The sequence below is a fragment of the Pelophylax lessonae genome (assembly GCF_965119305.1).
Source record: "Pelophylax lessonae genome assembly, chromosome: 1".
In the NCBI taxonomy this organism is placed as follows: Eukaryota; Metazoa; Chordata; class Amphibia; order Anura; family Ranidae; genus Pelophylax; species Pelophylax lessonae.
Window position 1 is genome coordinate 310762697 of NC_138768.1, and position 13464 is coordinate 310776160.

The following is a 13464-nucleotide window of genomic DNA, read 5'->3' on the forward strand; positions in this document are numbered from 1 at the left end:
AGGGGAGGTTAACACAGAGGATGCACAGCTAGGATCTTCAAATCCTGAAGGCAGCACACTTGAGTACCCCCCCCCCCACTCCTTTTCCGGGAGGACATTGCTCCAAAGAAAACTTGAGGTACTTACTTTAGTGTACTCAAAGCTTGTGCCAAGCTGTATCAGCTTATCACAGAGAAAAAGATTTACACCGCTCAGGCAGTTGGAACGTCACAGCCAGCTATGGGTGCAGGACCTTGGATCACCACCACAAACAAGATATAAGAGAAATGGCCACACACCAAGCGATGGCTCACGATGAAATGCTTTATTGAACAAGGATGCAAGGTACAGCAAAATCACACACAGCACAGTTATCCCAAAGTAAACATCCACCCACAGTGACTCATGCACCCAGCTGCAGCTGCTCTGTGTCCCATCCAGCTTCTGACAGAAGCTTATGCCACCGGGAACACTCCTCAAATGCCGCGCTGTCTCCGCCCCTTACTGCGCATGTGCGACGTGCACATCCGCATGCCACGTGCACACCAACACGTCACAAACACTCCCACTCCCGGCTCTACGTGCATGTAAATAGGCTGAATTTGTGTGATCTTCCACCGCAGGGATAGCCACCGAAGGTGCTCCCTTAACCTAGAGCCACAGAGGGTAAGCAGATGCGCGGGCGGGATGTACAAAGTCCCGCTCCCAGCCAAGCATCAGGGGGGTTAGAAGCAGAAAAAATTAAGGTATCCAAGGTATGCTTGCCACAGCCGAAAACACATACTGCCTCTAATGGAGACATAAAACATGGCATCCGGTATCTGTTGAATTAGAAGGTAACAGTGCATCATAATTAAAGTGAACTTACCATTCCCGCCGCAGGATTCTGCCTACAACTAGAATCCAATCTTCACCCATTCCAGCGGGTTCTGTCACTTGTCGACCTTCAAGGACCAGGTCCCCTTAATTTTTGGGGCCACTCTTATAGAGCACCCTGCCCACTCTTATAGAGCACCTGGATTCCAGGGTTCAGTGCCCAAGAGGGTCGCATTACAGGCAATACCTGGTTTCCCTTTACAGAGGCTCAGGTACAATCCTTTTAGTCTTCCACATTTGGATGGATCTGATTCTCCAACCATGACCATCACTTCTAAGACACTGGTGAAAAAAAACTGAAGTACTTCCTGTATGGGATTGGTTATATAGAGGGGGACTTCCTGTCTTTTTGGTTGCCAGTGTCCATTCAATTATAGGTGGCTTGTAACCAGATAGTAATTATTATGGCTGCTCGTTGTCCCATGATGTACGATAAAGAAATATATACATGGAATTTAGCTTTGAATGTACTTCTGTTTAAAGTAAAACTGTTGCAAGAACAATGAGAAGTTTAGAGCTGCTTTTGCAAACCCTAACCCCTTTTTTCCCCTAGGCTAACCCCTAACCCCTTATTTGTATTTCTTCCCCCTAGGCTTTGACAGAATAAAAGAGTTAAAATTTCTCTAAGGGTTAGATTTCTCTCTATGACCCCATTACAGAGATTTTCTCTCACTTCCTGTCCCCATAATGTTCATAAGTGAAAAGGAGAGGGGGGGGGGGGGGTGCAGGCTTTACAATGATAGGAAAAAATGGATAGCAATAAAAACCTTGTGAGAATTTTAACCCTTCTTCACTTTAATATTTTTTTTTTTTATTTGTATCACTGTCAGAGACATTTCCTATCAGGTGATTAGGTGTCCAACAGGGTACATACCTAAATAAATCTCTCTTACTTTGGTCACAAAAGAGGTTGAGCAGGAGTTGGATTTTAAAATGTGTTACAGTTGCCTGGGCAGGATTGTAGTTGCAGGGCTAACAAACACACAACCATCCAAAATACTTTGATAAGGGAGATCTATACATAGGTGCATCTCATAAAACTAGAATATCATCAAAAAATTAATTTATTTCAGTAATTAAACTCAAAAAGTGAAACTCATATTTTATATAGATGGGCTACACACAGAGTGATATATTTCAAGCATTTCTTTATTTTAAATTTTGAGGATCATGGCTTACAGCTAGTGAAAACCTGAAAATCAGTATATCAAAAAATTAGACTTCATAAAAAAAAAAAAAAAGAAGGATTTTTATTACAGAAATGTTGACTTACTGAAAAGTCAGTATATGTACAGTATAGTATGCACTCAATACTTGGTCGGGTCTCCTTTTGTATGAAATACTGCATCAATGCGGCGTAACATGGAGGCGATCAGCCTGTGGCACTGCTGAGGCGTTATGGAAGCCCAGGTTGCTTTGATAGCAGTCTTCATCTGCATTGTTGGGTCTGGTGTCTCTCATCTTCCTCTTGTCAATACCCCACAGATTCTCTATGGGGTTTAGGTCACGCAAGTTTGTTGGCCAATCAAGCACAGTGATACCATGATCATTAAACCAGGAAGATTAGACACCAGACCCAACAATGCAGAAGAACTGAAAGCCCCCATCAAAGAAACCTGGGCTTCCATAACACCACAGCAGTGCCAGAGGCTGATGGCCTCCATGCCACGTGGCATTGATGCAGTAATTCATGCAAAAGGAGCCCCGACCAAGTATTGAGTGCATACTATACTGTACATACCTTTTCTTTTTTTTTTTTTTATTGGTCATATGTAATATTTTAATTTTATGAGATACTACATTTTGGGTTTCACTTGCTTTGAGCACTGGTCAAAATCATTTGGTGTAGGGGGAATTATGGTGCGGGATTGTTTTTCAGGGGTTGGGCGTGGCCCTTTAGTTCCAGTGAAGGAAACTCTTATGGCGTCAGCATACCAAGACGTTTTGGACAATTTCATGCTCCCAACTTTGTGAGAACAGTTTTGGGATGGCCCCTTCCTGTTCCAATATGACTGTGCACCAGTGCACAAAGCAAGGTCCATAAAGACATGGATGAGCGAGTTTGGGATGGGGGAACTTGACTGGACTGCACAGAGTCCTGACCTCAACCCAATAGAACACCTTTGGGAAGAATTAGAAAGGAGATTGGGAGCCAGGCCTTCTTGTCCACATCAGCGCCTGATCTCACAAATTAAGGGAATAATGGTCAAACATTCCATAGACAGAATCCTAAACCTTGTGGACAGCCTTCCCAGAAGAGTTGAAGCTGTTATAGCTGCAAAGGGTGGGCCAACTCAATATTGAACCCTATGGACTAAAACACACCACAAATGGGTCTGGTTTTGCAGGAGGCAGGTTCTACTGCAACCAAGTCAGGAAGTCACAGCTTGTACCCCTGTGTAGCAGTCCATTATTAAGTTTTTCATGAATCTATAATGCTGTAATTAGATATGGTCAACTACAAAATCAGGAACAGTAGGGTTTTTGACGATTCAATGTAATTAAACGAGTGAAAGCTAGCTTGAATTGCAGCAATGGATTACATTTATTAAGAAAACCAAAAATTGTATTACTTCCTAATACACCAGTCTGGTAAGCTCACCCATAGGCAGCAAAACGAAGAAGTGCGACCAAGTCCACATTTCTGGCTGAAGATTTACTTTTGCGCCTCTGCTCTATGTTCTGTGAAAGCAGGTTCCCCAAAGCAGACAGAATTCCGCTGTAGAGACAAGTTATTTCACTGTCAATCATTAAATACAATTCCACAGAAGTATAACAATGTCACAAATAAGACATTTTCCTTGAAAAAGAAAAAAAAAAAAAAAAAAAAAAAAAAGTAGATCCGTTACTTATTTGATATGTTGGTTAATGAAACTAGAAACAGGCCTCACAAGGCCAGCAGTCTCTGCCACCACTCTGAAAAGCAATCTAGAGTGGATAGCTTTTCAGAGTCTGTAGGCATTCAAGAGGTGATACTGCTGCCTCTTGGATGCCCGTTTTTCCCGGGCATCCAAGAGGAGAGTTTGAAACAAAATACTACAATACAATCAGGAGCCAATCATTTGGCTCATGGATGTGGCGCGGCCCTCTTGATTTCAATGGGCGAGTTGACAAGCGATGCCAAGGCAATGTTAACATGTCGATGTGGAAACAAGGCAAATAAGAGCAAAACATGTAAAAGTATATGTAGAAGAGGAATTTCACATGGCTTTGAGACTCAGGCACAGATGTCTATCCAGGCCGCAACCAAAATTGCCAAAAGTAGTGCAGGAAACACTTTTTAAAATGGAAGTCGGCTTCATACCGATTTGAACAGAGTGATTGCTGGCAATAGGCTGCGCCTTGTCATGCGATTTAACCTGTCAAATCGCATGACAAGTCACTCCAATGTGAACAGGGGCTTAGTGCCCTGGATTGAGACAAGTACACACTATAGAGGGATAGGCTTTGTCATATATTATGTATGAGGTTTACAACCACTTTAACTATTGATCAAAATCCTCTTCCCTGTGTGTGTCATATTGATGGAATTAGCGGTCGATTAAAAAATGATTAATCCTATGAAGAGAGATTGGCCAGAAAATAAAGGGATCATTTATGGAGGTGTTGGGACGTGGCTGTATGGCAATTGGAAGTGACTTTCCAGCGGAGTCAACATTAGTCGGGTGAGAAAACGCTGGGTCTGCCGCGACTGCGATATGCCAGTTTACTGCCGCTATAATATATGCAATTTTACACTGCGCATATTGTGAGTGCAATATTTGTAGGCTATTTATTTCATTTCTAATAAATATATGTTAAACGTCATTGCACTATTGTATTGGAGGTTCCTTTTGTTTCACATGTATGGATTGTCTATGAGTCACTATTGAAGATTGGAGATCGTTGCTGCATATCATTTAACCCTAGAGGAGTTGATGCCAATTTTGCCAAACATTTTTGGTGAGTTGATACTCAATGGGGGAGTGTTGTCACGATCTTCACGCGGTGTGGTGGAGAGATCTCAAGAAAGACCAATTCATCACAGACACACTTTTTTTCGTTTTGATAGTTTGAGGACTTATTTTCACTGGACTTTATTCACTTATTAGGTCACTGGGTGATATATCACTAATAATTTGCTTTGGCACATGCCTATATTGGTTTGGTATAATGCCACCATTTACCCTGTGTATATATATATATATATATGTGTGTGTGTGTTCATATTGTTAGTAGATGTGTTGATACCTATTCTATTTAAAGTGGCAGCTACAGTGCCTTGCAAAAGTATTCGGCCCCCTTGAACCTTGTGACCTTTTGCCACATTTCAGGCTTCAAACATAAAGATATAAAACTGTAATTTTTTGTTTAGAATCAACAACAAGTGGGACACAATCATGAAGTGGAACGAAATTTATTGGATATTTCAAACTTTTTTAACAAATAAAAAACTGAAAAATTGGGCGTGCAAAATTATTCAGCCCCTTTACTTTCAGTGCAGCAAACTCTCTCCAGAAGTTCAGTGAGGATCTCTGAATGATCCAATGTTGACCTAAATGACTAATGATGATAAATAGAATCCACCTGTGTGTAATTAAGTCTCTGTATAAATGCACCTGAACTGTGATAGTCTCAGAGGTCCGTTTAAAGCGCAGTGAGCATAATAAAGAACAAGGAACACACCAGGCAGGTCCGAGGTACTGTTGTGGAGAAGTTTAAAGCCGGATTTGGATACAAAAAGATTTCCCAAGCTTTAAACATCCCAAGGAGCACTGTGCAAGCGATAATATTGAAATGGAAGGAGTATCAGACCACTGCAAATCTACAAAGACCTGGCCATCCCTCTAAACTTTCAGCTCATACAAGGAGAAGACTGATCAGAGATGCAGCCAAGAGGCCCATGATCACTCTGGATGAACTGCAGAGATCTACAGCTGAGGTGGGAGACTCTGTCCATAGGACAACAATCAGTCGTATACTGCACAAATCTGGCCTTTATGGAAGAGTGGCAAGAAGAAAGCCATTTCTTAAAGATATCCATAAAAATTGTCATTTAAAGTTTGCCACAAGCCACCTGGGAGACACACCAAACATGTGGAAGAAGGTGCTCTGGTCAGATGAAACCAAAATCAAACTTTTTGGCAACAATGCAAAACGTTATGTTTGGTGTAAAAGCAACACAGCTCATCACCCTGAACACACCATCCCCACTGTCAAACATGGTGGTGGCAGCATCATGGTTTGGGCCTGCTTTTCTTCAGCAGGGACAGGGAAGATGGTTAAAATTTGATGGGAAGATGGATGGAGCCAAATACAGGACCATTCTGGAAGAAAACCTGATGGAGTCTGCAAAAGACCTGAGACTGGGACGGAGATTTGTCTTCCAACAAGACAATGATCCAAAACATAAAGCAAAATCTACAATGGAATGGTTCACAAATAAACATATCCAGGTGTGAGAATGGCCAAGTCAAAGTCCAGACCTGAATCCAATCGAGAATCTGTGGAAAGAACTGAAAACTGCTGTTCACAAACGCTCTCCATCCAACCTCACTGAGCTCGAGCCGTTTTGCAAGGAGAAATTGGCAAAAATTTCAGTCTCTCGATGTGCAAAACTGATAGAGACATACCCCAAGCGACTAATGCTCCATACACACGTGCAGATTATCTGCAGACTTTTGTCTGCAGACTTACCTTTTCTATGTAGTGCAAGGGCCTGCCGGATTGCATACAAATTGAAAGTGTTTAGGTTTGACCTCATATTATATGGTTTTGGTAAGTCTGCAGACAAAAGTCTGCAGATAATCTGCACGTGTGTATGGGGCATTACAGCTGTAATTGCAGCAAAAGGTGGCGCTACAAAGTATTAACTTAAGGGGCTGAATAATTTTGCACGCCCAATTTTTCAGTTTTTTATTTTTTAAAAAAGTTTGAAATATCCAATAAATTTTGTTCCACTTCATGATTGTGTCCCACTTGTTGTTGATTCTTCACAAAAAAATCAGTTTTATATCTTTATGTTTGAAGCCTGAAATGTGGCAAAAAGTCGCAAAGTTCAAGGGGGCCGAATACTTTCGCAAGGCACTGTACATGGACAAACAGTAAAACCTTGGATTGTGAGCATAATTCGTTCCGGAATCATGCTTGTAATCCAAAGCACTCGTATATCAAAGTGAATTTCCCCATAAGAAATAATGGAAACTCAGATGATTTGTTCCACAACCATTCATTTATTAATCCTTCCGTTTATAGTCCATATAAAAAGATTATAGCAATGTGATAGGTTGTGTAACCATAAAATGTCCATCCACAAATGTTGCCTTCACAAGGGGATTAGAATCAAAATCCAGCAGGATCTACTGAGTATAAAAGAGAAGAGAGGTGCCTCTAAGTGTAGCAATATGGTTACATTTAATGAAGGTACAACATTTAGCCACTCACATGGTTGATGATTAAAAGAGGCACATCTAAGGGCTCTTTCACACTATGTGTCCGTCAAACGGACTCCGTTTATCTCAGCGGGGGATCGATCCGCAGATCCCCCGCTGAGCAGGAGGATGACAGCTGTTCTCCACGCTGTGTGCGGAGACACAGCTGTCAGTTCCCCCATACATCTCTATGGGGGAATCGGATGGGAACGGACCGTCGGTCCGTTCTCATCCGATCCCCTGGACGGATGAAAAATAGGGTTTCCATCTGTACAGATTTGACGGATCGGATTGGATGTCAGTGGACATGTCTCGGCTGACATCCGATGCCCCATAGGGATGCATGGGGGGACCATTCAGATCTGCCTGAAAAACTGACAGGCGGATCTGAACGGTCCGCCTGTGTGAAAGAGCCCTAAGTATGCAGCCATCTGGGGTTAAGCTGTCCACATAGACCAGTGATGGCAAACCTTGGCACCCCAGATGTTTTGGAACTACATTTCCCATAATGCTAATGCACTCTGCAGTGTAGTGGAGCATTATGGGAAATGTAGTTCCAAAACATCTGGGGTGCCATGGTTCACCATCACTGACATAGACCATCCTCCTCACCGCCGACTCTCACCGCTGTCAGTCTGCAATGGTGACCGGGAAGACTACCCTGCAGTAGAGCGATCTGAAAACGGGGCTTGAAGCTTTCGTGGAGTGCAGCGTGGAAGGGATGAAGTTGATGGCAGAGCAAGAGGGTGGTCTATGTGGACAGCTTTACCCCAGATACCTGCATACTTAGATGTGCAGGTTTTAATCATCAACCATGTGAGTTAAAGAGGAAGTAAACCCTCCTCTGCAAGTTGTACCTATAGGTAAGCCTATGATAAGGCTTACCTATAGGTACTGTAAATATCTCCTAAACATGTACCGTTTAGGAGATATTTACCTTACATGCAGCCAGTGACATCACCGGCGCATGCGCTCTGAAGGAATGGCCGCTGGTGCCGTTTCTTCAGAGCCCCGTGCCGTGACTGTCGCGCCTGCGCGGGAGTGACGTCACCACGGCTCCGGCCAATCAGATGGCCGGATGCCGCGATCCCGGAAGACGGGCGACTGGACATGTCGCCCGTCATACAGGTAAGCGGGCGGGACGGCGGGGGCTCGTTCTAAGGTAAGTATTTCATAATGAGCTAGTATGCGATGCATACTAGCTCATTATGGGTTTGTCTTTTAGGCTGCAAATAAAAAAATGGGTTTACAACCTCTTTAAATGTTGTACCTTCATTAAAGTGTAGTTCAAGCCGTTTCTGTGTTTAATAAAAGTCAGAAGCTACAAAAATTGTATCTCCTGATTTTTATTGAACACAAACTCAGCTGTCCCACGATCCAGCGATGCGCCTCGTTTTCTCCGTCTTCTCCCTGTGCTGCGGGCATCATTAGTGTGGGCTACGGGCTGGACTGGCCATCTTCTGGGCCTTGTGTTGTGTCCCAGAGGATTGCAGGGAGGGAGAGAGGAGAACACCTGCTCAAGCCGCCTAGGCGGCCCGAGTAAAACTGGGAGTGGACCCCTTTCAAATCTAGGTACCCGCTCCCCCCCCCAAAACAAATGACATGCCAAATGTGGCATGTCATGGGGTCAGGAGTGCTTAAAGCGGAAGTTCCACTTCTGGGTAGAACTCCGCTTTAAATGTAACCACATTGCTACACTTAGAGGCGCCTCTCTTCTCATTTATACTCAGTTGTGACATGACGCTACTTATATATCAAGACATCGCTTGTTTATCAAGTCCAAGTTTATAAAAAATTTTGCTTGTCTTGCAAAATGCTCTTAAACCAAGTTACTCTCCATCCAAGGTTTTACTGCACTTATTTTTATTACATATACTTTGGCGCAGTGGTGGTATCAACAGAATAGGTGGGCTTTGATCTTAGATCCTGGGGTTTGGCATTTATTGAGGTGTGTATGGCCACCATAGCACTGCTGTAGAGCAGGCTAGTTCCATGCCATCTATGTAAGCAGTGGAACCAGCAGTCCCAGCATGCCATATTGGGAGTGTGTTTACCTGGTGATCGCCTTGGTGAGGACGGGTCGGCTGTGCAGGAGCTGTAGGTAGGTCCTCAGTAGCAGTGTGTGTAGGGGCACATCGCCCAGCTCCCGGATCGGCTTAGAAGCGGCTGGCATTCTTCTCACCTGCAGATGTTCTAGTAAAAGGAAAGATGCCAGACAGACCTAAGCTCCTCCCATAAATGCCGTGCCCCCTGACATCTCCCCGCCCACCTGTACTCCGGGCTGTGTATTTCTGTACGGACCCGTAAATTACATATCCAGAGGCTCATTCATTCACCGCACTCATGTGCACAAGTGGGATTTGTAACTCTTATGGACAATAAAAAAAATATACTTTTCCACTTTCTCTTAGTCCTGCGCTTTGATGACGATCCCTAGGTAGGGTGCAGCTGATTGGTTAGAGTCCCGTTGTATGGTAAAGAGAGGGCTATACAGAAAACATCGCGACAGGCGAGTTAGGGGCGGTGACTATCCACTACGATTGGCTGTTTGTGAATGGAAGTGATTGGTAGTCAGCAGTGGGCGGGATAGGAAGAAGTGCTGGCGGGAGTTTAGCGGCGCGGGAAGAGGATTGTGTTCGGGATGGTGCTGCAGAACAGCGGGAAACTCCGTGCGGAGTCCCGGGGGGACGGGGACCATCAGCAGTACGTACACTTATCCTATTATGTACATGGAGGGATGATAGTGTGAGGTATGGTGGGGTTCTGTCACCTTCCCATCTCTCTTCCACAATGACCAGGGAGGACAGAGTAGTCGGTGTTCTATGGCTCACCACACAGCGTGCAATCTAATTCTACAATCTACCTAAAGTATAACGAAAGGAAAAGTGCTGTTTTTTCTTTTGGAGAAGGATTAGACCCTCTGTAAGGCTTTTTCTGTCTGATCAGGAAGTGTGGGAACATTTCCCTAATGGGGCACAGGTGGCAAAAAAGAGCGATTGTAAACCTCCATTACTGTTTAAATATAAATAAATAAAAAAGTTTTCTCTTTGGTTCTACTTAAAGCAGAGTTCCACTGGCTTTTGTGTTTATTAACCACTTAAGCCCCGGAAGATTTTACCCCCTTCCTGACCAGGGTCTATTTTGCGATTCGGTACTGCGTGACTTTAACGGACAATTGCGCGGTCGTGCGACGTTAAACCTAAACGAATTTGACGTCCTTTTTTTCCCACAAACAGAGCTTTCTTTTGGTGGTATTTGATCACCTGTGCGAATTTTTGATCATGCGCTATAAACAAAAAAAGAGCGTCAATTTTGCAAAAATAACAATATTTTTCACATTTTTATATGAAATTCCCCCAAAAAAATGTAAAAATCAAAATTTTTTAACCTTTTCGGCCAATTTGTTTTATGCTACATATGTTTGGTAAGCGTATTTTGATTGGTTTGCACAAAAGTTATCACGTTTACTAACAAAAGGAAATATTTTTGTCTTTTTTTTTTTTTAACGAGTAATGGCAGCGATCTGCGATTTTTTTTTTTCTTTTTTTTTTTTTTTGCGGTACTGCGACATTGCGGCGGACAGATCAGACCCTTGACTGACATTTTTAACACTTTTGGGGTTACCAGTGACATTACTACAGTAATCAGTGCTATACATATGCACTGTTACTGTAAAAATGACACTGGCAGTGAAGGAGTTATGTATAGAGAGAAATAGCCGCACTCCAACTTGAAGGTGAAAAATATATAAAATCTGTTTTATTCGTATCCAAAAGATAAAATCAATTCAAAGTGTATCCATAATACAGTCAGAGACAAGAGATGAACGCATAGTAGTTGACGCGTTTCACGGATAAACGTCCGCTTAGTCGTAACCATGGTTGGTAAACACTTTGAATTGATTTTATCTTTTGGATACAAATAAAACAGATTTTATACATTACAGTTGCCTGGACTGCGGATCCTTGCTGCACCTTATTTTGATGGTTGGGATTACCTTATCACTGGAGCTGTTCTTTTGCCCTTTCTGCTGATCTGTGACAGCGAAGGAGTTAATTGTATTGGAGAGGGAGGGGTTAAGTGTGTCCTAGGGGCGTGTTTCTAACGGTGGCTGTGGCTACTAGTGTAAGAACAGAGATCAACGGTCCTACATAGTAGAACCGTGTGATCTCCATTCTTACACAGGGAAGAATGACAGGCGGCTTTGTTTACATCAGCCGCCTGCCTTTCTTCCGGTGTAACGGACGATCGCGAGTGCCCGGCAGCGCGCGCTCGCTCCCTAGAGCCTCACAGGCTAGCGACGTAGCCCTACGTCGCTTTGCCTGTGAGGGGCTGACCGCCGCAGTAAATAGTCATGCGGTGGTCGGCAAGTGGTTAAAAGTGAGCAGATAAAAAGGAGAGGAAGGGAAATGTCAATCACCCTGTTTTCCTCGCTCCTTCCCTCACGGGCATGCATGCATGGGTCTCGCATGACTGACTGCGGGGGGTTGGACCCGCCGGGGTTGTCTTTTCTCCGCCTCCGTAGTCCGGCCATGTGACAGATGTCGGTGGAGGGGGAGGCCTCTCTGGGGATCTATTCCCCTGTAGCAGTTGGATACGACGTCTGATACCACTGCCCTCTGAGTGAGAGGCGGCTTTTGCTGTTATTTTATGCTTTAGACTCTGAGATGTTTGTGTCTGTATTTGATGTGTATAGACTTGCACTGTTGATCTTGCCTGTATTGTGTGCCTTTTCCTCTCCTAATAAACTTTGAATTTATATAAAAAAAAAAAAAAAAAGTGAGCAGATACAAAAAGTGTAGCTTGTGACTTGTATAAAAACATACACTCACCTGTCCAGCGATGCGGCCGGTGGGAGCCTCAGTTCTCTCCCTCTTCTCCCTGCGGCGCCGCCATCACAAGTGTAGGCACCCGGGTGTGACAGCTTGCCGCTTCACAGCCGGGTGTGCACTGCGCATGCGCGAGTCGTGCTGCACGTCCTGAGTAGAAGGGCATTCTTCTGGGACTTGTGTCCCAGAAGATTGCAGGGAGAGAAGAATTTCCACCCGAGCCGCCTAGGCGGCCCGAGCAGAAGTGGGAGCGGATACCTGTCAAAACTAGGTCCCCCCCCCCCCCCCCCCAAAAAAAAAGACATAACAAATGTGGCTTGTCAGGGGGTTGGGACCACTTAAAGCAGAAGTTCCACTTTTGAGTGGAACTCCGCTTTAGCCACTTTCAGACCCCCTTCCACATATATACTGCGGCAGGGCAGCCCAGCTGCCCAAAATCACGTGCATGTACGTGATTTTGTGCACCAGATGTGGGGGGCGCGCTGCCGGAGCCCCACTCCCATTGTGATTAGATTTAGGGGTAGCCTATCAGTGGGTCCGGCAGCTGCAATGGCCATCGGGACCCACTGATAATTCCAAGGACAGGCAGAACGGCTTCTGTCACAGAGGAGCATGGATCTCTGTTTTCTTCTTGTGCATCCATTCCCCCCACAGTTAGAAATTGCTTCTTAGGAGCACACCTAACCCTTTGCTCGTCCCTGATGTTAACCCCTTCCTGCCAGTGTCATTTATACAGTGACACTTCATTTTTTTTTCTTAGTACTGATCACTGTGTTAATGTCACTGGTCGACAAGAAGGAGAGTGATGGGGTGCTGCGCCAGATGACCTGGCCTCCACAGTCACCGGACCTGAACCCAATCGAGATGGTTTGTGGTGAGCTGGACCGCAGAGTGAAGGCAAAAGGGCCAACAAGCGCTAAGCATCTCTGGGAACTCCTTCAAGACTGTTGGAAGACCATTTCAGATGACTACCTCTGGAAGTGTGACTCTACAATTTTCATAGTCCTGAAAATAAAGAAAACTCTTTGAATGAGAAGGTGTGTCCAAACTTTTGGACTGTACTGTATAAATCCTCTATATACACAAAGTTAAAAGAAACCCTTTGTTAACCTTTCCTCAGGACCGGTTCACATTTGTGCGAGTGCGGCGATCGCATGTAATTCGGAGCGCACTGCTCCTTCATTACATGCGATCTGATGTGCGGATGCAAATTCAGCCATACACTTTGTATGGCTGAAATTCGCACTGTATCCGCACCAAACACGCACAGGACCCTTTTTTCCAGCCGCATCAGGATCGGATCGCACAGTGGTTCACACTTGTGCGATCCGATCCTGTGGGAACTGTCAGATCGCACTGCGATATGCGAT

At 44.4% G+C, this 13464-nt stretch overlaps 2 protein-coding genes across 2 annotated transcripts in view; one reads left to right on the forward strand and one right to left on the reverse strand.

The window, feature by feature from the left end:
- The window catches only part of PES1 (pescadillo ribosomal biogenesis factor 1), a 207981-nt gene extending 198478 nt beyond the window's left edge, over nucleotides 1-9503 (reverse strand). The window contains exons 1-2 of the mRNA XM_082256075.1: nucleotides 9320-9503; nucleotides 3458-3574 (exon numbers count right to left, since the gene is read on the reverse strand). Of these exons, the coding sequence (XP_082112201.1) occupies nucleotides 3458-3574; nucleotides 9320-9438 (236 nt within the window). The 5' untranslated portion in view covers nucleotides 9439-9503. The remainder of the gene's footprint in view (nucleotides 1-3457; nucleotides 3575-9319) is intronic.
- A 361-nt stretch (nucleotides 9504-9864) lies between these two features.
- POLE (DNA polymerase epsilon, catalytic subunit) overlaps nucleotides 9865-13464 on the forward strand; it is a 169566-nt gene continuing 165966 nt past the window's right edge. The window contains exon 1 of the mRNA XM_082243081.1: nucleotides 9865-9968. Within this exon, the coding sequence (XP_082099207.1) occupies nucleotides 9907-9968 (62 nt within the window). The 5' untranslated portion in view covers nucleotides 9865-9906. The remainder of the gene's footprint in view (nucleotides 9969-13464) is intronic.